This window comes from Camelus bactrianus, chromosome 13, assembly GCF_048773025.1.
Source record: "Camelus bactrianus isolate YW-2024 breed Bactrian camel chromosome 13, ASM4877302v1, whole genome shotgun sequence".
NCBI classification, from domain to species: Eukaryota; Metazoa; Chordata; class Mammalia; order Artiodactyla; family Camelidae; genus Camelus; species Camelus bactrianus.
The window spans coordinates 61685960-61711523 of record NC_133551.1 but is presented as its reverse complement, the minus strand read 5'-3'; the positions used below and the strand labels follow the sequence as shown (position 1 = coordinate 61711523).

General features: G+C 45.0%; 2 protein-coding genes across 4 annotated transcripts; one reads left to right on the top strand and one right to left on the bottom strand.

Annotated features, from left to right (window-relative positions):
- The first annotated feature begins 1232 nt into the window (after positions 1-1232).
- Positions 1233-13010, top strand: MTFR1L (mitochondrial fission regulator 1 like). 3 transcript variants are annotated; one of them, XM_010948054.3, is made up of 7 exons: positions 1233-1390; positions 4081-4224; positions 4651-4755; positions 7420-7529; positions 7761-7972; positions 9238-9559; positions 11587-13010. In XM_010948054.3, the coding sequence occupies exons 2-7, from the start codon at positions 4201-4203 to the stop codon at positions 11690-11692; spliced, it is 879 nt and encodes a 292-aa protein (XP_010946356.1). In that variant the 5' UTR covers positions 1233-1390; positions 4081-4200; the 3' UTR covers positions 11693-13010. The 3 variants fall into 3 exon arrangements, with proteins under 3 accessions (XP_010946356.1, XP_074233240.1, XP_045367409.1); XM_074377139.1 differs by lacking the exon at positions 1233-1390 and adding an exon at positions 1506-1530; XM_045511453.2 differs by lacking the exon at positions 1233-1390 and adding an exon at positions 2002-2815.
- A 333-nt stretch (positions 13011-13343) lies between these two features.
- AUNIP (aurora kinase A and ninein interacting protein) lies at positions 13344-25307 on the bottom strand. Its single transcript, XM_010948081.3, has 3 exons — positions 25092-25307; positions 15436-15577; positions 13344-14581 (listed from the first exon to the last, which is right to left on the bottom strand). Exons 1-3 carry the CDS (start codon positions 25167-25169, stop codon positions 13734-13736), a joined length of 1068 nt encoding a protein of 355 aa, XP_010946383.2. The 5' UTR covers positions 25170-25307; the 3' UTR covers positions 13344-13733.
- Between the last annotated feature and the right edge of the window lie 257 nt (positions 25308-25564).

Here is a 25564-nt window from a genome sequence, read left to right as displayed (position 1 = left end):
CTTGGCCAGATCATAGGAGCAGGGTTTTGGAGCAGAAACCACACCGCCAAGTTGAACTGGCCTCTTCTAACCTGTATCACTCATTGGCTTGGGGGTAGAGTAACTTCCAATGTTAGGGCCTCCATTCTCCCTCCGGCAAGGTCAATTTTCTGGAGAATGGAGCAGCTGTGAGCAGTCTGCTGGGAGATGGATTCACTGGTTGGGTAAAAGGGACCTTCACGGAGAACCAAGATAGCATCTACCACACCAAGGAAAGACAACTAGATGGATCTGCAAGATCTGCCATTGCCCAGGATGGGACAGCAATGATTAAAGTGATAATTTGCCATCCTGTAAGGACAGCTGGACCTGGAAGTCAAATTTCATCAATTGAAATATGGGCAGGATGGACACGGTCTCTGACCAGCACCAGATACATAATTTGCAGGATCCAGTGCAAAATGAAAGTGCAGAATCCTGTGAAAAAAAGGTTTTGTTGTTAATTTCAAGAGGGCCACAGCAGGGCATTAAAGCAAGCACAAGAGTGGTCCTCCTCCCATGAAGCCTGCCTGTCCCTGGCAGCTAGGACTTGCAAACTTTGAGACGAAAGAACTGCAGCCTGGGATCCAGGCAGAGCCACATGCTGAGGTCAGAGGAGGGCATGTCATCCAGGCCCTGATGCCATGGAGACCAGGACCTTGAGGGTTTCAGCACAAAGAGAGAGTGGGTGAGTGAGCCTGGGAGTAATATGGGTCTCTTTACCAATGCCTCTGGTGTCTTACCGGTCAATCTACCCATCTGATCAACCAAACTGAAATATACTGTGTGTGTGTGTGTGTGTGTGTGTGTGTGTGTGTGTAGCGCTGGAGGGCAGAAGTCCTCTTGCTGGAAAGTATGAACTGTGAAGCCACAAGAGGCGAGATGAGGCAAGGCAAGCACTAAGTCTGGGTCCTTGAACGCCACAGTGAGAATTCTGAAGTTTGCGGTAAGTGTGGGGACAGCAGACACCGATCAGTTTGGGGGCCAAGCAGCAACATAGACTCCATCTAGAGGAAGGATCGGGACTAAGCGTGGACAGCGGCAAGGAGGCCGAGACCAGTGCAGGATGCCACTGGGAAGGCATCAGGGATCTCCAAGCTCAGCCAATTTTCCCCGAGTTTCGTCGGGGGCGTGGCCTCGGGTGGGCGTGTCAGCACGTGCCCCCGCCCCCGCCCCCGCCCCCGCAGAAGGCTCTTTCGCCCCGCCCCCAACGGGGCCGACCTTCCGAGGGCGCGCGGGGCCGCGACTCGGTGCGCAGCTGCAAAGGATCGCTTCCGGGGGCGGGTCAGCGGAAGTGAGGGCTGTTGAGGCTGGGCCGCCTGCTGTGGTAGGAGGGGTCTTGAGGTGGGTGAGTCCGGAGTCAGAGTCTGAGGTGAGTCTAGGTCTGAGTGCGGTTCGGGAGCGGGAGCGCGGTCTTCCGGCCCGGCCGTCGACGCGACTTTGTGCGGTGCCCGCGGCTCCTGTGCCCGCGCCAATTCTCGCAGGAGCCAGTGTTGTCCGCCTTACTTGGCGGTGAGGGGGAAACTGAGTCCCCAGGGGGCACCAACTGCACCGGAGCCTTCTCGTTTCGGCCCCCTCCTCGCTCCCTCCGGGGCCCGGCCCCGGCCTGTAGGTCCAAGGGCCGCTTGAGCCGGCGGCGAGAACTTGGCCGACCTTGGCCCTGTCGGGTCGGGCTGTTACGGGGGAGGGGAGGCGTGTCCCGGGCGAGGTCCCCGCGGCTGCCCCCCCGGCGCAGCGGACTGTCGGCGCTGCAGAGTTTCGCTGAGCGTGGCGGCCTCGGCGGGGACCAGGGATGATGGGACCAGGCCCCGCTCGGGAGGCGCTGCGTTTCCTGCGGGCGACCGTGTGTAAACACAGCAACAACAGCCTCGGAAGGGGCTGTCGGGGCGCAGGGGTGGTCGGAACCAGAGGATGCGGCCTGCGGGCAGCGGGGGCTGGAGGGGGGCGGAGGGAGAGTCTTCTTGCCAGACCCTTGGGGGTGGGGTGGAGGGTTGAAGGTTAATTCGGTGTTCTTGTTCGTCCGTTTCTTAATTGAACAAATGCTCAAGTGCCCACCGTGTTCTGAGCGGGCTGTACGCTGCCTGGTAAGTCCCCGCCCTTCTGACAAACTGCGGATCACACCGTTACCTATTTACTGCTGAGAGGACTCCGAACAAAGAACGAAACGCAGAGTGGCGCGGGGTGACTGTCAGGGAAGGGGAGGTGATGCTTGAGCTGAGCTCGAAGAATACTTAAGGATGAGCTTGATGATGGGGGGTGCTGGTGTTTCAGGCAGAGGGAATAGTGTGGGCAAAGCCATCAAGGGCCATTGTGCCTGGAGGGCAATGGGAAAGCAGGTGTGGCTCTGAAGTGTGCGGGGACCAAATGGACAAGCCTTGTAGGCTGCAGTGAGTTGGGTAGACAGGGCAGAGAAAGATGAGGTTGGACCTGACTGGGGAGGGCCTGCAGGTCATGGTGAGAAACTAATGCTGTTCTCTTGGCTCCAGCAAGCATAGTGGGTTTTAAGCATGGACGGGAGATGATTAGCAATGTGTTGTAGAAAAATGCCTCTGGCTGTTATGTGAGAGTTAGGCCCAACTGAATTTGGACATAAGTTTGGAGAGGAAGTGGCTACAGTGACTAAAGTAAGAAACACACGGAAGCACTGTTACGTGAAACTTGGAGCAGGCACTGACTGACATTCCGCACAGAGCCTGGCACACGGGACTTTGATTAAAAGTCTGGGGCTTCGCTGAGAAGATGGAGACCGTGCAGGAGGCAGCAAGATCTGGACCAGACTTAGATATGCTTTCTACTGGTATGACTGCCGAGTGAACTTAGGCCAGTCCCTTCCTCCCTGCAGCTTCTTTTCCCCACGTATCATGAAGTGAGTGGTACCTCCTCTTCTAGAGGTGGAAGAGAGGTTTCCAAAAAGAGCCGCTTTGGTCAGTCCAGCCCATCCACTCTTCAGAGTCTGCCCTTGGCCCCCCAGTGACTTCTCACCCTGGGACATTCCCAGCCCTCATGACTTGACCCCCAGTCTACCTTTGTGGCCTTATCATACTCTGCTTTTTACATATCTGTCACCTTCCTGTCCTAGACCTGTGCTGTTGTTGCTGCTTTGCTCCTCTTCTTACCCCCTCTGAACTCACCTTGGGACCAGGGGACTGACCTCACCTGGCCACCTGCCCAGTGCCTTTCTTAAGCAGTGATATTCAGTCTCTGCTAGAATTATGTATTCAGGTCCTATCTCTCTTCTAGGCTGTGAGTTCTTTTATTAGAGCATGGCTGTGTCTTACTCCTTCCACAGTCCCTGCAGTGCCCAGCACAGGGCTTGGCACATAGTATTGTTAGTGTTTGATGAATAAGGGACTGAATGAGCTCATTGACTTCTGCTCACCATGCAAGGGCAACTTTGAGGAATCCAGTCAGAGTGCCTCCGCCCGTCTGTGTCTTGTTTTAACAGTTCATTAAGCACTTAAAAATCCCGTTTTGCTGATTGACCATTAAGTTAACCTAGAGTGGCTGCTCTTCCTGTCATCTTTTTACAGATGGAGAAACCAGTATTCAGAAAGTTTAAGTGACTTGCTTAAAACTACTAACCCAGTAGACGGCTGAACCAGGATAAAAACTTTTGGCTCTTTTCCCTGTTCCCACTATGAGATTGGCTACCACTGGCTGGCTATTCTTTCTCCCCTTGTTGAGGCCCAGCAGCACTAGACTGGGTGGCAGATGCTGGGCTTTTACATCTCAGCTTTAGAAATAAATGTTGGGCTTGGATGGTATCTACACTCTGGCTTTCCTGTGAGCTTTTTAACCACCTAAGTGTTCTATTTACATCTTTAGACATTTTGGCTCAGGAAGGCTTCCAGGGTTGGCCAAGCTCACAAAGCAAATCTGGAATAGAACTTTTAAGGTTCTGGGTTTGGAGAGGCCGTTGTTTTGGGTGAGCGTAGCCTCTTGGGCTGGTTTTCTCCCTGTGAAACATCAGAGAAGTCTTGGTGTTTGGCATAGCTCTGCAGGACCTGGTTTTGTGGGGTTTGTGTGGTGGCCACTGAGTCTGCTGTGGGGGTTGTTTCACAGGAAGAGACGTCTGGTGTTCCTTCAGATGGCCTGATATGAAGGAGTCACGCCTCCCACCTCCCCAAGCCCGCAGAGCTGCTCTGTGGCTGCCTTGTCCTTCAAGTGCAGGAGCCAGCTGAAATGTCGGGAATGGAAGCCAGTGTGGTAAGGGGCATTCCCAGGGCAGGGGTGTGGTGGGGAAGGTTGAGCACTGGACCTGCTGAAGTTCTGTAGGAAGTTCTGAGATTCTCAAGTTAATTCTTCCCTCACTGAGACCTAGAATTGAAGGGTCTTCCCATCCCCTCCCCAGAGGCAGAACCAACTATGACCTCAGGACAGTAAAGGAGTCAATGTGTTTATATCCTGTGCTGAGGAAAGGGAGGGCAGCCTGGATGATCCCTACACCCAGCTAATCCCTCACCCGTTCACTGGACCCTCCCAGCACTAACTGTGCCTCGGCGGCAGCAGGTGTCCCCTTAGGTGGCTGTCCAAGGTGAAGGTTGGCTCCTGCTAAAGGGAAGAGGGGGAGAAGATGGGGGCAGTAGTTGGACTTTCTCTGAGGTTGTGGCTGTCCCTCTCTCTCTGCTCTAGACCATCCCAATCTGGCAAAACAAGCCTCATGGGGCTGCTCGAAGTGTGGTGAGAAGAATTGGGACCAACCTGCCCCTGAAACCATGTCCCCGGGCGTCCTTTGAGGTAAGTGTGCTGGAAGGGCAGGGAGAGTAGAGGCTCCGTGTGTGTGGGAGAATGGTGCTGCTTCTGTGCCCCAGACTCCTTGGCGTTCCCAGGGCAGGTTGCTCTCCTAGTCTCTTCATTTTTTCAAGAAATATTTATTAACTGCCTTTAATGGATCCTGGTCACTGTGGCTTCCTGATCACACACAAACCTGTGCCCCAACAGCCAGGCTTCCAATTTGCTCATAAATTAATTGTCTTGCATCTTTGGTGCCTCTGCTTAGTGACTCAGATTTCATCGCCTCCAGCAACCCAGCTTACTAGAGTAGGCCAAAGACCCATGCTGAACTAGATCTCCACACTAGCCATGTCTGTGCTCTGAGGTATGTGCCGATAACCCTGGCAGGGCCCCATGCAGGACACTGAGTGCTGAATGTGATTTTGAGTTGAACTCTGCTTTTCTTCACCAGCCCTAAGACTTGCCTGCTTAGCTACCTATTTTCACTGTTTCCCTGAGACCATTACTCCCCATCCTCTTCTTTCTGGCCAAATCTAGCCATTCTTCTACTGGGCTACTTCAATCTTACCTCTCTGCCTAGGAGGGCCTTTAGCACCCCTTCTGTAGCACAGATTCTTACCTGATCCAGGTGTCCGAGACTCTCTTCTGCAGTGGAAAGCTAAGTGGCATTTAATAGTCCTAGCTGCCTCCCTCTAAGAACTAATGGTTAAGTATCAGCTCCAGGCTAGGTGCTTAAGGTGTATGCGTTTGGGGAGCTGGGACACAAAAGAAATACTTCAGCTTTCTGCCTACACAAAGGAGACAGAAATACATGCCTGAAAAGATGTGGGCCCGGGGGAGACAGAAATGAAAGAGCTGAGTTTGTGTATTAGATGCAGAGCTGCACAGTCTGTGTAGGAGCTAGGTCTGGAGCCTGACGTCAGGGGTGGTGGTAGAATCATGGGTCTGGAGGGGTACTGTCCCATGACCCAGACTGCCTGTTGTTTCCCAGGGCAGAATGTGGCCTCAAGCATCAGGAACAAAGGGAAGGACAGCTAGGGAGCATGAGGGACTCAGTCAGGATTGCCCCCACACTTGGCTATAACCTCTCCAGTCCTTTGGCTTAATGCTGCTAGGCGGAGACAATCAAGGGCCTAGGCTCCAAGAGCAGGAGTAGATGTGAGTAGTAGTAGTAATACTACTGAACATTTATTGAGCCCATGCTATATACCAGGCACTGTGCTAAGTACTCTGTATATGTTAACTCATTTCATTGCCAAGAGCAGAGCACTCTGGCTAATCCCTAAATGGCCCATCTGAGCATTAGCTCCTGGGTCAGTGGAAGTCCTCCTCTGTGTAACCTTGGAGTATCACTTCACTCCTGTGAGACCCAGCTTCCCTATCGAAAAGCCAGAGCTGTCAACTCCTGATCTACCTACCAGTCTGTAGCAGAAACATCTGAATTTAACTCATGTAGGGGGGTTTTTGAAAAATTATCCCTAGATTTGTTGTAAGTTGATTACCTTAAATATTTTTTCAAGGAAATCTTGATTTATTATTTTTTAATTTACCCATATAAAAATATTAAATTATGAAAAGGAAAACAAATTTCCTATAATCACACAGTCATGACACAATAACTGTTAATGTTTTGGTGTAGTTCTTTTCCATATTTTTCTAAATGTATGTTTTTTACTTTGTTGTAATCAATCAGTATATAATTGAACCTTTCTAATTTTTCATTTAACATAGTGTCACTCAGTCTCTCTGTTCCCTAGTTGTTCATTTGGGTGGAGGAGCAATTTTGAAAAGTCATATTATGATTCCTTTTGTATAATTAATCATGTCTTTTTATTTAAATCAATAGTCAGATTATCAGGTGTGCTTCTAACAGTGTTGCTATAACAGTGTAGATCCCAGTAGCTACAAAAGGTGTTGTAAAGAGTGTGCCAGGAGAAATTTCCTGTTGCTGTAACAGATGTCAATGTCCTCGTACCTATATTCTTACAACCAGAAGGCAAGACACTCTTAGACAGTGGCCATCTCTGTTAAAAAGTAACTCTGGCCAGTCCCACTGAAGACCCCTCTGCTCTAGCCAGGGGTCAGCAAAGGGCTAGACCTAAATATTTCAGGCTGTGGGCCATGTCAGTCTCTTACAACTACTTACTTTGGTAGTTGTAGCTTAAAAGCCACCATAGATAATGCTTAAATGGGTGTCACCATTTCTCCAGTAAAGCTTTATATATAAGAACAGGTCCCATCCCTGCTCTAGACCACCACATTTTGCTTGGAGGATACAGAAGGCTCATGACTGGTCTCTTTGCTTTCCCATCTGTGCTCTACACAGTAGCCAGAGCAATCTTTTAAAACCGCAGATCTGATCCTTACGTAAAACCTTCCAGTGGTTCATTATTGGTCTTAGAATCAAAGCTCCTAATTCACTTTCCAATCTCTCCCAGCTCCCCACTCCCCTAATCCTATGTTCCAGCCATGCTAAATTATTTGTAATTTCACAGAGTCTCTTGCTTCTGGCCTCGTATTCAAGCTGTTTCCAACTGGGACCTCCTCTAGGAAGCCTTCCTGACACCCAGGCTGGGTTAGGTGTCCCTCATATGTATTTTGCCCCGTCTCCAGTTGTCTCATCATGGTTTCAGTAAATGTTTGTTGATGAATTTTGCTTCCCTACAGACCCTGCCCAACGTCTCTGACTTGTGTCTAAAGGATGTGCCCCCAGTCCCAACTCTGGCTGACATCGCCTGGATTGCTGCAGATGAAGAAGAGACTTATGCCCGGGTCAGGTAGCTGAGGCAATAGCCTGCCAGCTGGGGAATGGGAATTCTTCCCAGATGAGGTGGTAGGTAGGCAGCAGGAAGAATGCTTGTGAGAGGCAGAGGCAATAGGAATGAGAGCTGTGGTCTCAGAGTAGGAGCAGAACCCTGTTGTGTTTGTCTTGTAGGAGTGGGTGAAGGAATTTTAGAAAGGATGCAGTGACCCTCTGTCTCTGATATGCCTGTCTTTCCCTGGTCCAGGAGCGATACACGCCCCCTGCGGCACACCTGGAAGCCCAGCCCTCTGATTGTCATGCAGCGAAATGCCTCAGTGCCCAATCTGCGTGGGTCCGAGGAGAGGCTCCTGGCCCTGAAGAAGCCAGCCCTGCCAGCCCTGAGCCGCACCACAGAGCTGCAGGATGAGCTGAGCCACCTGCGCAGCCAGATTGCTAAGATAGTGGCAGGCGATGCAGGTAGGAGCCCCTGACGCCAGGGCCAAGCAATAGCAGGCTGTTCCTTTTTGCCTGGCTTTTGGACAGGATAGGGATAAGGATGGTCCCTGGTTCAGGGGGACCTGGGCCCAGGGTTCTGGCTGAGGTTGCCCTGAGGCCTGGCTAACCAGTATAATCCTTGGATGGTTTCTGTCAGCCATTTTGGGCTGACTGGTTGGGTTAGAACAAAATCTTCACTTAACCTGGGGCCCCAGATTCCCTCCCTTGGCTACAAAAAACTCCCTCTTTCGAGTGTCTTTAAGACATATCTTCCATGAGTGCTCAGTGGCTTTCCTTTTCAATATAAGAAATAAGCATTCCCTGCCACTAACAGACATAACCCTTTTTAAGCAACCTTCTTCCCTTTCCCTGTCCTCTCTACCAGAGACCACCTCTCCATCCCTCCACCTTTCTGTCTGTAGTTAAGGCAGAACCACTGGAAATGGATGGGAGTCTGCCTTGTCTAGAGGCATGAAATACCAGCAGGTGGATCCTCTCCCAGGATGCTCAGAGTTTAACCTCATATTCCTCCCATTCCCTGTTTTGTTTCTTCCCTGTTCTTCATTGACGAAGTCGTAGCTCCCAAACCTTGTTAGTTGGTAGAACATAAAAGTCATAGTATTCTCTTTGAAATCTTCTTGTATTTAATTCTCTTATATGGCAGTCTCATAGAAGAACTGGACTTAAATTTATATTTGTCAACTACTTTTTTTGTCTTCTAAGACACAAGCTGAAGTAGTTTAGGAAAAATCAGAGTGTTCCCTAGAAACTTAAAAATGGAGGAAATTCTCTCCATTAAAATTTAGGAACTAGGAGGACTGTCACCACTCTGGGGTTTTTTGTTTGTTTGTTTTGCTGCAGAACAATTCTTCCAGTCACAGATAGCTGGAGTCAAAGGAGCATAGTCAGAAGCACTGGCCTAGTTAGAGAAAAGGACAAAGTCAGGCCTTGGTTCTGCACTGTTGCTTCAGTATAGACAGTGCTGTCACTCCACAGCCCACAGCGGAATGGGAGCTTTTAGGAGGGAAGGCCTTTATGAGGTGGGTTTTTCTGCTCTCCTGGAGCACTGTAAGAGCCCAGTGCTTTTTACATCTTCTTGACATCCTGAGAGGGGAAAGTAGTGGAGGAACCCAGGATGTCATGGTATCAGCCCAGGAAGTGTTTGGTGAGCGGTGCTTGTAGGGAGAAGATATTACTGCTGTATTGTAGCCCCAATGTCCATCCATGCCTATTGTTTTCTCTTTCAGCTTCGGCTTCATTAACGCCAGATTTCTTATCTCCAGGAAGTTCAAATGTCTCTTCTCCCTTACCTTGTTTTGGATCCTCATTCCACTCTACAACTTCCTTTGTCATTAGTGACATCACCGAGGAGACCGAGGTAGAGGTCCCTGAGCTTCCATCAGTCCCCCTGCTTTGTTCTGCCAGCCCTGAATGTTGCAAACCAGAACACAAAGCTACCTGCAGCTCATCTGAAGAGGATGACTGCGTGTCTCTGTCCAAGGCCAGCAGCTTTGCAGATATGATGGGTATCCTAAAGGACTTTCACCGGATGAAGCAGAGCCAAGACCTGTAAGCATTATAAAGAGCTATGATGGTCTGTTTACTGTTTTAAATTGCCTGTGGCCAATTATCTAATAGAAGGTACTTACATAGTAAGTCCTCGGTGGCAGCCATGTGTGACTTTGTTCACAGGGCTTGCTTGCCTGCTTGCTAATGCCTGGGGCTCCAGTTTGAGGAAAGAGCAACACTTTACATTTGGTTGGCGTGAGCTAACCCAACCAAATGTCATTAGCCTAATAGGGATTTTACAAGAAGGCTCATCTAATCCAAGTTCTGTCCCCCAGAGGGGTTTCACCCCTTCAGTTTTCATAATGCTAGTGACAAGTGTCACCATGCCCCACCCTTCAAAGTACAGTTGCATAATTATCTTTAAAAAGTAGACTTATTTGGTAGAAGGAGCATTTCCTTTAATCACAGTGATCCATTATTCAAACCAACTCTGCAAATTCAGATTTACAAAGCTTTTGAGACTCCTAGATAGTTCCTAAACCTGGCTTCCTATCAGAATTGCTCAAAATATACCTTAAACATACCAAAGTTGAACCCCCAAGGAGTAGAGCTCTAGTTGTTTTTGATGGGCCTGTGAAGGAATTTGGGAAATAACCACTGTGAGAAACTCATCTAGTCAAGAAGCCCTAGAGCTCCAGCCTGAGGGATTCAGCACCTTGCAGTGTTTCTCCACTGCACGGGACATACTAGAAGAGCTTATTTAAAAGAAGGCTCGTGGGCAATGAACTATCTCACATCCGGACCTCAAAGTCCAGAGGCCAGGTGTGCAGCTGTGTTAGTTAATGCAATTAAAAAACTGTTTTGGGGGCTAGGGAAGTGAGGGCTGTCTCCTGAGTTGATGAAGTTCCTCTTGAAGGGGCAGTTACCTCACACAAGGATCGCTTTGTGTTTCTGGCCCCATTTCCTTCTGAAAACTGGACAAGGGTCCTGGTAGTCAATCCTGTAGGAAAGTTACTTTTATGTTCCTTCTGTGGCCCTAGCCAGGCTGGTCATACTGACCTGAAGTTCTTTGGTCTCCTGTATTCCTAAATTCAGCTGCTGCTGCTTCTGGACCACCCTGAGCCTTCTTCATCTGGTCAGTGTTTACTAGATTGACTCTCAAACCATCTTATACCTGCCTCTTGTACCATATTAGATCTCTTACCCCTGTGCCAAGCCCCTCCTCTCATTCTTGTCATGGGATCTTTTCTCCTTTGTTGATAGAAGGAACTGGGTTGATGACTAACAGTGGGAAAGTAGCCTCATCATCAAGGTTCAGAAATGTGACAGACTGAGGGCAGTTCCTCTTGTCTTTAAGGTTTAATAATCAATCCTGGCCCTTGTATCTAGCATAATGACCAATAAAATGTCTTCATGAGGACATATGTAAGTTCACTAGAATTTCAGGCAACCATTTTCCAGGTATCTAGGAACCTCTTTTTTGATGTTAACAGGTAGTGTGAACCTACCCTAATCTGGAACTGGTTTTGTTCCCATGGGTCCTTTATCATGTGAACATTTTACGATAAATTCTGGATCACTTATAAAAAAACACCTTTCAGCTCCCCTGATGGGGAGACAAGGTGGTAGTATATCCTCAGCACACCTTTCCCCTAGAATAAATGAAGGTCAGAAAAGCTAAGAGTCATCAGTCACTTCCCCTACTGACCTGGGGAAATGCTGCTAAGAAAAGATAAGGCCAGAGGTAGAAGCAGAAGCTTAGCCACCACAGGCCAGTGCTAACAGGATGGTGGTCCTTTACTTTGTCAACATTTTACAGCCATTTCAGGAAATAGTAAAGCCATGTCTAGTTAAGGGATGAGATCTGTAACCAGCTAGCTTGGTTTTGAACTCTGGATTCATCACTTACTGGCTGAGTGACTAATGATTTCAGGCAAATTCATAACCTTTCTGTGCTTCAGCTTCCGCTTCTGTAAAAGAGGATTGTAATAGCACCTACCTCATAAGAGTGTTGTGAGGATTAAATTACAACACTGCCTAGGACAGAATAAGTATTCAATAAATAGAAGCTATTATTGTGTCTCTAGGAACCGGAGTTTATTGAAGGAGGAAGACCCTGCTGTCCTTATCTCTGAGGTCCTGAGGAGGAAGTTTGCTCTGAAGGAAGAAGATATCAGTAGAAAAGGAAACTGATAGCACTCAGCTCTGCAAACTCAGTCTCACGCTCCTGGAATTCCTTCAATAGCTGCCTTCCTCACTGCAGATGTTTCTGCCTCTCAATTACAAATCTTCTGCAACAGTCTTGCCGAAAGCCAGAGCTCAGACTAAGAGAAGAGCCGCACTATGTTTTCTATACTTAAAACCTTAGCAGAAGCTAAGGCCTGTTTTGAGCTGAGACACTTTACAGGTAACTGTAGGTTGGAATGTCCCAGGTTAAAAGGTGAGATAGAAGTTTCTGGTTTTTCCTTGCCCCTGTGTGAAAATAGGTCCTAAATGAAAGACTTCACAGCATTAGACCACATAATTGGTCTCACCGAGCACTTTGTGTCCAGCTGTCACTCTCAGCCGCTTCCTTGCAGCAGAGCAGGGCTGAGGGGGCTATAAATGTTTATCTACATGTTCACAGGGTAGGGAAAATCTTACGCTGCTCCGTCATGAACTGATGCCAGTGCCCAGCAATCACTTTCCCCCTTCCCTGTCCAACACTTACATGTAGAGGTCAGGCCGCTGGATCAGCTGATACTTGGGCTGCTGCCAGGAGGCCTGGGCTGTTTTTTTCTTACATATATTTTGTAATACTGTACAACCAAATCTACCCTCCAAGGCCCTGGGGCCTCATTGGTTCCACTGATTTAAAGCTTTCTCTCTCATGGACTTTAGTTTAAGCCCAGTAGAAAAGAGAAATGGGGAGGGGGAAGAGTACCATCCTTCTTCCAGGCCCTTGACTGCTCCTTTGTGTTGGGCCAAGGTTTGTACCTACCACACCATGCATGACTCAGATGCCCTCGGGTCCCTTTCTCTACAGTATGTATCCTGTGTGTTCGGGCTGAAGCACTACCTGACATTAAAGGAAGGATTTAGACAGATACTGCATTTGCTGAGTTGTGATCACCCAGTATCCCCCACAGGTATAGAATTCCTATTAATTTTAAGGTATATGAACTTTTGTAAACAATCTCCTGGCTACCCCTTTCCTTATATATATTCCTACCTTTATAAGAGAAAACGTCCCTAGGGAGCTTCTTGTCACTTTCAGTAGAGATTTTGTCCTAAGCTCTTAAAGTAGTTCCATCTTATAACTTGCAAGCTTGCCCCCTAGAGGCTTATTTTTAAGCCTGTTACCACACCTGCAACATGGGAAACTGCTATCTGGTGGATGTCTTGTGTAGAACACAAGTCAAATTAGACTTGTGTTCAGATCAGACCCATGGCAATGATTGATAGAGCATATACTATTAAAAAGTTGCTTTTTTCCAAAAATAAAATTGGTAATGTTTTAATTACCATCAGAGCCAGCTTTGTACACATTTATTTGGCTTCATAGTTTTACAAAGGGGTTCTCTCCCACCTTGTAGTAGAGTGATATAGTCACATTTAGATTGTTATACAGTTCAGCCTTTTTAGGGAGATTTTTTAAACAGAGTATATAACTTTAAAATGCTGTAAAGTTATCACAAAAATAAAACAACAAAACTACCATCATTCTACCTCTCTCTATCCTCCCTGCCCCTTGCACACCTGGGTCTGGGAGATCTGCCTTGTCACTCAGTGTCAGGCGTAATGGTCCGCGCTTAGGTTGAGTGGGTAAGATTACAACAACCAGAGATTCAAAGAACATACATCCATAAGAAGCAATGTGCCAGTCAGGCATCTGAAAGGACAAAGAAGTGGCTCTGTGCAGGCTGAGTAGCAGGCTCTTTAGTGGAGGGATGAGTGCCTGCCCTTCCCTCTCAATGCTCACCATAGATTCATGCAGGGAATTTACCAGCCACTTCAGGGGAACGGCACAACGCCAACCACAGTATCTCAAGTGGCACCACCTGCTGTATTTACACAAAGAAAATGCTTAATAACAACAACTTCATCCCATGCCTGCCTCCCACCCAAGATTATTGTCCTGAATGATCTTTCTAAAACATCACCTTACATTCCCCTATTCAAACATACCTCACTGAAGATACTTTCTCACATGTCATTTCAAGGTACTTTTAGAACCAAACCCTCACAAAGACATTTAGACTTGGTGCCTGATAACTTGATTACCTTCAGAGTCCTGGGTAAAGAGCAAATCAGGCTGCGGATTTAACTGAGTGGGCCTATCCTGGCACTGAGCCCAAGGGCTGTTGGGAAACTGCCCTAAGCCCTGATTCTGGTCATTGGTTACATCTCGGAAAGGAGCTCTAGAGTTGTGGGCAATGACCCGCTGGCCTTGAGAATCCTCAGTGAAAAGCTGACTCCAGGAGTCCTTGTCATTCTTTTCGCTGTCCCAGGAAAACACAGGAATAGGACAAGGGCTTTGTTTCACTGATGTATTTGCTCCACTCCAAGAATCCTTGTGTGTATGAAGGGCAGGGGCCTGCCTGTTTCTTTTGGCTGACACCTCTTCCAAGTTAGTCTTGTCCAAGAGCTGATAGCCCTTGCTTTCAGGTGTTTTACTGTGTCTCTGCACACTCTGATAGTTCTTTTTCTTAGATCCATGAAGCCATTCCCTTTTCCAGGAAGAATCCTTCTCTCCCTTCTTTTGGTCCAGCAAGCAAGAATTCTCCAGCTCTTGGGTGAAGGAATGGGCAGGTGAGGCTTTTCTCTCTCCAGCACAGATTAAGGTATCAGTCTGGAACAAAGACAACACAGACAAGCATGGGGTTCCTATTTCACGGTGGCAAGAAGCCTGGAGAGACTGAGGAGAAAGTCTAGCTTCCTGGATGTCTGCAGGGGTTGAAGTGGCTAAAGGGGGTGCCACACAATCATCCCCCAAGCCCTCGATCAGATGGTGTAGCTGGGTTGCATCTTCCTTAGATTCCTTGTAGGTCTGACTTTCTATATGAGATGAAACACCCCTCTGGTCACCACCATTTGTCTTTCCTAGTAAAATAGACATGAACAAACATTATTCTGTAGGAAAACACCTGAGCAGGATTTTGGTGGCTTTTTCTGAAATCAGTATCAGCCACCATAACTACCTAGTGCAGGAGTCTTAGGACTCTTCACAGACCTTTGAAGCTGATCTTCCTGCTTTCAAACTCTATTCTCTCCTGAACGATCTTTCTAAAACACAGCTTCCATTCCCCTACTCAAATATATGGATAGATATAGTCAAAAAGGGTATACAATCAGACCATAGCCCACTTTACCAGCTTGAGTTTTCATGTTTTGTGAGGTTGGTTTAACATAGGGTACGTAAGTTTTGCTTTTTTTCTTTAATTTAATGTAATTTCTGCTAAATAATGAACCTGGCCAAATATTACTCCTAGATATTATCCTTTGAGAAACCTGTTCAATATACACCATTTTTATAAAGTCTTCAGAAGATAACATTAACCAGCCAACTAAGAAACCTTCTGATGACATTGTGAATATGTGGGTCTCCCACTGCCCAGACATTTCATGGGAAAGGGGGTAAAGATACAGAACCGTAAGTCAATCAGTAGAAAAGGACAATACAAAAGTGTCCAGCCTGTCCATTTTATCAGGTGTGGAATGGTCCTGTCTGCGTTAAGGATAAATGACATGGAATTCCTGCTCCCCACCCCAAAATTATACCAAAATTTAATTACACACAAAGCTGAATGACTGATTTCTTCTTTCCTTCTCCAAGAATTGTACTGCAGAAACTGTTTTATAAGAGTTCTCAACTTTGCCTAAGATTTTAATACAGAGTACACAGAAAATACCAGAATTTCTTTGCTCCCTGGTTGCTTCCAGGTGGGTCACCATACCTGGCTGCAAGGTGAAGAAGGAAGCAATGCTGGTTTGCCGAGTGCCTGCAGGTGGATGACTTCTTTGAGTAAAAGAAATCTTGGCCTTTCTCTCTTCAGGAAAGAGTGTTAGCATTTTGCTGCTTGACTTGGTTAAATGTGTCTGAGAAGAGGGAGAAAAATAATAGAACCTATTAACATCAAAACAGCTGCCAGATGACACAACATTGTAAAATGACTATAACTCAATAAAAAAAATGTTTAAAAAAAAAAAACCAGCTGTCAGATAGGAGAGATTCAATAAACACCAGTGACTGCTGGAACCACACTGGACCTTTTGGACTCCACTCATATCCTGTTCTCTAGGTAGTTTTTGCTGTACATCATCTCCCACCACCTTCTGCCATACTGATGGTGTTTGTTTTTCCTCAAGAATCACGCATTCCAACTATAGCCTACTCCTGCTTCCCTGTGGAAATCAGTCAGGCTGACTAAATAAATAGGATTTGTTGAAGGGATTCCAGGGATGATGTTCTTGCCTTTATAGTTAATGATTCTACATCAGCAGCAGTTGATACATTCTCAGTAGTTTTCAAATAGTCACATAGTGGTTAATAGCTTGGCTCCCTAGTCACACAGCCTCTGTTCAAATCAATACCAATTCTGCCACTGCCGATTATTAGCTGCGTAACCCTCTGCAAGATGTTTAATCTCTGTCTCACTCTCATGTGTGAAATGAGGACAATCATTGTACCTAGCCCACAGGGCAGTTATGAGGATTTGGTGAGTTAATTCACGTAAAAGGCTCACACAGTTCTGGCACACAGATAATACTCAATAATGGTTGGCTATTATTAAGAGGAAGAGCAATGAAACAGCTCCGGCCGTACTAAACTTTCATCTGAGGCCCCTTTATACTTTAGAAATTGAATTAGTAGATGGGCCAGAGAGGTCTGGGATATGTCAACTTTTATGCCTCATCCTTATTTAAGTGTGATTTGGTTTTGTTCCCATTTGCTTGTTATGAAATGCCTGAGAAGTAAGGAGAATAGGATTATATCAATTTGGCTGTGAAAGCCACAGAAGAAAAACGGATTTGCCAATATCTATGCACCAAGTTGGAAGTAGGCCTGAAACTTGAACCCAAATTATTAATTTTAGCCCAAAGTTGACTTCATTTAATTTTTACATATGGAAACTAAAATGCACTTTAAGTGGTTAAAAGACAAAAGAAATCCTGGACATAAAATTCATGCTTTGACTTGTAGTACTGATATGGAACATTCCCTTCCACCATACAAAACTAGAAAACTGGGTAAGAATTACATGAAACAACTGATTTTAGACAAAGGATAATAGGCAGTGCAGGATCACAGAGAGCAGGATAACAAATGAGGTGAACCCTGGGATCACCTTAGCTTTCTGCTTGCAAACACGTGTCAGACTGCAATGCATAGAGTACCCAGGCAGAACAATGCAGTCTTGATGAACTGAGCAGACGGAGGCTGGAATTTGGAGAAGAAAAGGTGGCCTGGGATTTGCAGCACAGAGAAATACATCCAGAAATCTACATAGAGATCCCTTCAGTTCATTACTGAATATTAACCTAGACATGTGTCAGACAAAACCCCATGAGGCCAAAGAAATGCCAGGAACTGCAAGACGAACAATTCCCAGAACTCACACAGGGCTTCCCACTAACCAGAGCAGAAAGACCTTTTCAATACCAGTGGCATTCAACAGAATTCACAGAAGGATCACCCCTTAGCAGTAGAGCTAAACTAGCCCCAGAGCAAAACTTACTCCAAATCTGTCCTAACAAAACTTAAAAGCAAGCTAATGAACACTACCTGCCAAAACAAATTTCAATATTCTTTGAAGACCAAAAAAAAAAAAAAAAAAAAAACAGCATGAGAGCAATGTAGCACTCATGGCCTAGCATGCAACAGACAATTGCTAGATAAGGTGAAGCAATAAGGAAACAATCCATAATGGGGGGTGGGGGGATGGAGTGGGGGGTCAGTTAATGGAAACAGACTCAGAAATGTCAGAGATGACAGAATTAGCAGACAAACTTTGAAACAGTTACTACAAATATTTTCAAGGATTTAAAGGAAAATGGGAAAATAATGAGAGAAATAGAAGATACGAAAATTTCACTAGGTGGGCTTAAGAACAGATTAGAGACTATGGAAAAAAATAACTGTAGACCTGAAGACACAGCAATACAAACTATCCAAAATGAAGCAGAGAGAGAAACAAACTGGAAAGAATAGTCTTAATGGTCTGTGGGATATCAAGCATATATACAATGAGAATTTCAAAAAAACAATGTGAAAGGGCAGAGAATATACTTAAATAGCCAAAATCTTTCCAAATTCGATGAAAACTACAACAACTGAGTCTCTTTTTCAAAGATGGCAAATACAAAATCTCCCATTTCACAGGCTCTTATAATTTGACCTTGCTACTCTTCCCATCAAGTGGTGAGAGCCATATTCCCTCACCATTAACTAGTGAAGAACTTTGCGACTGCCTGACTGATAAAGTATGACAGAAGTAATATTACATGATTTCTAAAACTGGGTCATAAAAATGCCATGTACTTCTGCCTTGCTTTCTTGAGATGCTCACTCTTGGAACCTGGCCACCATGCTACAAGGAAGCCCAAGCAGGCAAATGGCTCTCTAAATTATAAGGGAAACACATCCAAGATATGTGAAATAACGTGAGTTAGTACGCCAACAAGTATTTGAGCACCTATATGCTAGGTACTCGGGAAATAGTGATGAACAAAAGTGTTTCTGCCCTGGTAAAGCTTACAGCTTAAAGGGGAAAACAGACAAACTAGTAAAGAGTTATTTAAAATGCTGCAAGTATGCTAAATCTTATAAAGATGACTTAGAGAAAACTGCAGCTTATCAGAAAACAGTAAGACCTCAATTAGCAAAACATCTGGGAATAAGCTTTTCACCAAATTGGCTATACTTATTAGCAGGATTAGAAAGATTCCTTCCTTAGGTCAGAGCAATGTCAGGAGTAATACCGTCCCAGTTACAGACCTCTCAGAAAACCCATGGCTTCAAGGATTTACATTTCTCTCAACTAAGACCCCACGTGAGAACAGGTCATCTGGAACTGAAGAGGGCCCAGGTACAAAGTCCTTCAGCTGATTACCCTACCTCAAAACAAAGACAGCCCCTGTATGTACATTACATAGCATAAGAAAGCATACTAAAAGGCACAGGGTTCCTACAGGACCTCCCCTTAGTAAGCCACAGCCTAGGTATTGACAATCTTACCCTGTAAGAATGCCAAGAAGAACATAACTTCAAGAAACACATTCCCTCCAAAACCAAAGAATGTCTAGTCTTTTGGTATAGCACATTAATGGTCCAATCAAGCTGTCTTCTTTCAGAGAGGTAGAAGGAAAAATTGACTTCCTATATCTATGGAGCTCATGCTATTCTTGCTATTACAAGGACCCCCTATGACATGTTCTCTTAGAGAGTGATACTTTTCTTTTTTGGGGCAGGGGGGTGACGTGCTGTAAGTCACACCAAGAGTAACCCACTCTTAATACTCACAACTCTGGTATCAAAGCAAATCTGAGATCATATACATTACTTCACTATTAGAAAATGTTTCCATGCTTCCACAGCATTTAAATTCTATTTAGCCCTCATTCTATCTTTATCTCTCTGATAATTAATCTGCAAGTTTGTCTCAAAATTCTACTTTTAAAGCAATTTAATCTCCCCCCTTTTTTAATTCATATTGTCTTCAAGCCTAGTACATAATTTGATCCAACTTCCTTTTTTCATAATGGTTACTCTGATCTTCAATTTGTGTATGACGTATCAATTTCCATATAAAGTGACAGCTTTGAAATACATGAATTTGCGTTTTTTTGTTTGTTTGTTTGTTTGTTTTTGCGGTGGGAGAGGGTAGAATTAGGTGTGTGTTTGTTTGTTTGTTTGTTTGAAGAAGCAGTACTGGGGATTGAACCCAGGACCTTGTGCTTGCTAAGCATGCACTCTGCAGCTTGAGCTGTATCCGCCCCCCCCCCCCCCCCCGTTATTTAGTTCTTTTTGCCATGCGACTTATTCCTTTGCTTCCCAGGGTCCATACTCATCTTTTCCCATTTCTAGAGTCTCTGACAGCATCATCTTCAAGTCCCCCCTTCCTCTTTAGTCTTTCATAGCACTAATTTGATGAAGTTTTGGATGAAAACCTTTCCCCATCAATCACTATCATGCTTCATTCAAGTCAAGATGAAAGGATAATGCTACCTAATATAAGTCACCCCAAGGAGGATTGTTTAAGGAGTCTAACCAAGAAATTCTCATCATCTCCCAAAAAAATAAATCAGCTCTGTTGAATTACTAACAAAGCATTAATTCAGAACTTGCTTCAAACTCTACAAACCCACAAAACAAATAACATACCATCCTAGTTCAGGATTTCATAAGTGCTTGGCCCCCATTTACTACCTGTTTCAATAGTCCCATATCCAACATCTAGATTAACCTTAAAGCACAACTGTGATCATACCATCTTGTTCTGGCAAGAACCTATAGCATAAAATGTAGACTCTCAGACTGCACACGTTGATATTATTCCCATTTCCTTTTTCTCTATTACCAAAAACCCCTTATGCACACTGTAACATAATACTCAGCTAGATGCCAGTCCCTGTTATGGCCTCCACCTTCCTCACTTCTGTTTTTCACATAAAAGGGCCTGTTTCACACCCAATTCTGAAATGTTACGCATTATTCAACTTAGCGCCAAGCATTCCTGATTCCCACAGGCAGATGTGACCTCTTCCTCTTCTGAACTTGACATTTATCACATGGTATTTCTTGAGTTATACTACAAAATCCTGAGGTCAACATTTGAATCACAAACTTTGCTTTCTATCCTCCACAAAAACAGCTTAATACACACAGTAGGTACTCAATTCAATAAATATTTTAGGAAGAAAGTGGATATACAGGAAGGATACATTCAAGTTTTCTATTTTATATATACCTACTCATTACATTTTCAACATCACCAAAGCTTTCAGAAAAAACTTAAGGCTTTTCTAATACTGTGACCAAGGCTAAGATGAGCTCCTGTCACTGTAAGTTGATGTCACACATGTCAACGAAAAAACAATGCATAAAGCTGCAAATAAGAGTTGGGGAGGGGTGGTCTTAAGAATTGCAATTTGGTAGACACCGATTCTGGTAAAATTGGAATAGTGTTTCAGAGAAGAGAAAGAGTCAGGGGCTTATAAAGACAAAAAGCCATGAGGTTGTTCAAAGTTGCCTGGCAAGAGCTGTGTTTGACTCTGATGTGAGTCATGAAATATTTGTCCTTAAGGAATCACAAGTTATTTTAGGGTAGGGTTCCAGTAACTGTAAGAGAAAGGAACAAATCTGACTCCATCTTAGATCTGTTACTTTGACTTTAACCCTGTGCTCTGCTTCCTGTGCTGAGTCATGCTGGTCCTGTACCTTTTGTTAAAGAATGATGCCTACAGCCTGAAATATACAGGATAGCCCATTCTCAAGACCCTGACCTTTAAAAGTATAACACTTTCCCATTCATATAATGAAAAAAAGTTGCAGAATAGAAAATAACATTTGTCTTGTTGGAGGTTTGCAGGAACACCACGACCTGACCTGACCCTATGTAGACAGCTGCAAGAACAAAGGACTCCAACACCAGGAAATTTGCAACAACCAACCACACACTCTCCCCTTTTTAGAATGAAAGGAGCTTGAATTCTAACTTGTGGGAAAATGGTTCTCCAGGACATTAGTCTACCATCTTCTCAGTCTGCCAGCTTTCCGAATAAAGTCGTTATTCCTTGCCCCAACACTTCATCTCCCAATTTACTGGCCTGTCATGCATCAAGCAGAACCAGTTTGGACTCAGTAACGTAAGTAGATAGGCTGTCACGAGTTATTTTAGGGTAAGGGTCCGCTAAGTATCTTGAATTTCTGGCAGATGTTCTGGATGTCTTCGTTAGGACAACAGGTGGTCAAAAGGTCAGATTCCATCCAGGCTGATATGTGCATTAAGTCACATTTCCTTAATGGCCTCCAGCTCCATTTTAGAAAGCTCTCTTAGCAGTACTGACTCCATTTTAACTTTCCTTTCTTATACATAAGGTCTAGAACACAGATAGGAGGGTATACCCACTGAAAACTGAAGATTTTCCTCCTAAAGTAATCTAGTAATAGAAAACTATTTCAAGAATCTTCTCTAGAACCACCTGGCACTGGTTTTTCATCTAAACTTAATGAAAATTCACAAGGATAAATGAACAGCAATTTCTTCTAAGTATCACAACTCCTAAACTAGAGACCTGATTTGACTATATCCACTAACAATACTCTTACAAAGGTGATTCTCACTAATGAGATTTGTCTCACTTAAAGGATGTCATGCATGTCAGAATTAATTGCAGTACAATATTTTAGTACATTTATCATCAGTTTTGCCCTAATAAAGACTATTTATTGAAGATCTGTTTAAACATCCTGCTTGAACTATTTCCAATACAGGAATGGCCACATGTAACCCTCCCAATAGCAGAGATCCATCCCATTAAAGAAAGAGCACCGTGCTCATTTAAATGGTAATGTAGGTGCCTCAACTGAAATGCAATGGAGGGGGAGTCCCCGCTCTGGGACAAATCCCTGAATCCACCTAGTAGATGTCAACTCTGTGAATAAAAGCATTAGATGTGTGTATTTTATACATACACACACACACACACACACACACACACACACACACACACACACTCTGAAGGGGAGCAGGATTTGTCACCCCAAAATAGGCCTGCTTCTTTGACATAAGGATTATTTTAGGCTGATTATTTTTAAGAAACAGCAGACATAGGAAAAGCTCTAAAAACTGCATAATTACCCTTTTATAAGAGACATTTATATTCATAAGGGAAATCTCCATTTGTAAGGAAGTCTTCCTCTCTGTACCAGGAAGAGAAGGATGACTCAGTATCTAGAAACTCTCATCAGTGGAGAAGACAACAACTTAAATCTGCATAACAATTTTACCCTTGTTTACTGTGTTTTTTCCTGGTAACCTCCCGTAACTGACTCCCCACCCTCAACATCTTCTTTTGTCTTTAGCTGAAGATGGTATTTAAGGTGATAATTTTGGCCATATCTGAGAGTTACTGTTTTCCTGGGTCTCTCTCATGTATACAGGAAGTATACATGCTATTAAACTTTTGTTTGATTTTTCTCCTTTTAGTCTGTCTTATATCAACTTAATTGTTAGACAAGCCAAAGGCCCTAGAAAGGAACAAGGGAAATTTTTTCTGCCCCTACAATATACATACACAAAATCAGCCTATACTGTATCTCTTCTCCCAATTTCCAAGCACTATTTCAAGTTATATTTTTAATTTTTTTCTCTATAACCAGCCTCTATTTACTCAGGTACAAATTTCTGGCTCCTAGATGTAAACAGAAATGAAAGGAAGATGCACCTTTAAAGAGTGAGAGACACTGAGGGCTGCAGATAACTGGATCAAACTCACAGCTTTAAAAACATATTTAAGCAACACCTCCCTCCCCCCATGCAAGCCCACATGTAGGTCCTTTATGAGCATAAATATACTTCAGATATATACTTATAAAACCAAGGGCAGTCATCAGTTAGATCCCATGAACTATAACTTGCTTAATAAATAATATCCTATTACCTGAAATAACATACTATAACCTGCCTTCACTGACCAAATTTGCTTTAATTGTACTTACAAACTGAATACCCTCCAAGCCTCACATAGCTTAGACAGTGTATCACAAGATTCCTTTAACCACGCCCTATAGATAACACCTCTGACTTATGGGTCATTATAGTGATGGTTGCTTAAATTGTTTTTCTAGAACATGCAGCTAGTCTTGCCCAGTTCAAACCAGTTGTGACCACCAACCATTCAACTGGGCTGCGAGTGTCAGATAGGTGACATTTTATTGTAAAAGGGCCAAAAACTCCACCCTCAGATCATGCTAACACTGCCATTTTCTGAACATGCGTCCCATGATAAAAGCATGTAACTCAGATATGCCTGCACAGAACACCAATTACTTTACCTTTTTCTTGCTGCCAATCATCCTTCCCCACACCTGAGACCACCCTGCCTCTTTATCTCATAAATATCCCAGGCCCCTTAGTTTCTGGGAGGCAGATGTGAGATTTGTTCTCCCCTCTTTTCACTTAGTTACCTTGTGAATAAACCCCTTCTCTGCAGCAAACCTCAGCATCTTAGCATTTGGCCTACTGTGCATCGGGCAGACAAACCAGGTTTAGTAACACTTACAGAGACCAATGATCCACCAAATATAAATAACTTCAATTTCTACCATCCTGGGTTAGGCCCTTGTTATTTCTTGCCTAAACTTCTGCATTATCCTCCAAATTCCTCCAGCCTACCTTTCAGTGTACCACTTGCTTTCATATAACCACTGTTGGGTTTATCTTCCTAGAGACACCTCCCATTATGTCAGATGCCTTCCATGAATTTCCAACATGGCAAGAGTTTACTCTCCTAATCTCACCTTCTCAATTCCCCTACATATACCCTACACTTTAGCCAAACTAAATTACTCCGTGTGTGTGAAGGAAAAGCCGGGCTGGTCTAACAAGATAACTCACAAGTCTAGGAATGTGAAGGAGAGGCTGGGCTGGTCTAACAAGATAACTCACAAATCTAAGTATCAGAATACTGATCTGAGTTCTACTGGACTAACTTGTAAATCTAAGTTAATTAGTGTTGGTTTGCTGTTCATGTTTTTTTGCTAGCCAGCTGGATTTTCAAAGATATATATCTGGCTTTGGAATGTTGGTTTGCTGCCTCCCTGCCTCCACTTTTGTGATAATGATGCTGCTAAAGCTGTTCCATGCCTATTGGCCGGATACCCCAAGCTTGTACTTTACCCTATAAAACCTCATGCGCACATCTTGGAGGTGCTCAGAGCTTCGGAGCAGAAGCCCCTCTGAGCCCGCCGGCGTAATACATCTGAGTACTCCTACCCTCCGAGTGGTGCTTGTTTCTTGGCTGGCCTGTCGTTTCCGTAACAATACATATAATACATATTAAATACTTAATACAGTATGTGACACCCAGTGGATGCTCAACAAGTATTAGGTCAGATCCCCTTCTCGTCTCGTCTATTTTTTTCCCCTAAAGTTACCTGTTCTGTAGATAGCCGGCAACCTGGCAAGTTGGAAAGAGCGGACCCTCAGGGCGAGAACTTTCCGAGTTTACATACGCACCCACCTTTCCGTATTTCAGCCTCTGCTACCGTCCGGCAGGGACTCTGAGCTCCTGAGGAGTCTGCTCCATTACACTCCTCTGAGCAAATTTTGTCTCCACCCTCTCCCCTCACCTCCAAACATTGCTGCCCAGTCTCTCCATATCCCTCCACAGCCTGCCTGCCTTCCGCCATTTTTTCTTCACACTTCCCAAACCCCATTTTTCAACTTTCTTCAGACTCCAATCTTTCTCTCTCCTGAACTCCCAAAGCTGTTTCGCTCTCGGTCCCGGACTTTACCTCCACCACCTCCAATTCCCCCCAAACTCCTCCCTTCTCATGCCGCCGGGTCCCTAGCCCCTCCCCCCGCCCTCTCTCGCTCCAACGCCCCACCTGCGCTTTTCGCCTCTTCAGCGCCGCCGCGTCCAGCCACACGCCGCAGGCCTCCTCCTCCGGGCCTCTGCGCTTCATGGCCGCTGAGGAGAACAAGCCAACGGGAAACTCTGCTAGCACTCGGGCCTCCTCAGGGAGCCGCCACAACAGACTCCTCAGGAGTTCAGATCTCGCGCCAACGCTGGGGGCGGAGCTACGCCGCGGCCGCCGGGGAGCAGGCACCGCCCCCAACGTCAGCTCCGCCCAGGCCCAAGCTCCGCCCCTTCCCTAAATCCTACGCGACTCCTTAACTACCACCTCAACAGATCTTTTGATGCGTGGAGCGCCTTTACCGTTAGCAGGACCACGTTCTTTCTGGTCTTCTCATTCCGGAATTGTATTCCGGAACTGTGCTGTTTGGATGCGTTCGCGACATTGCACAAGGAATGTGCATTTTCATTTTGCTGAGTTAGTTGCATTTTCTTACTCATAAC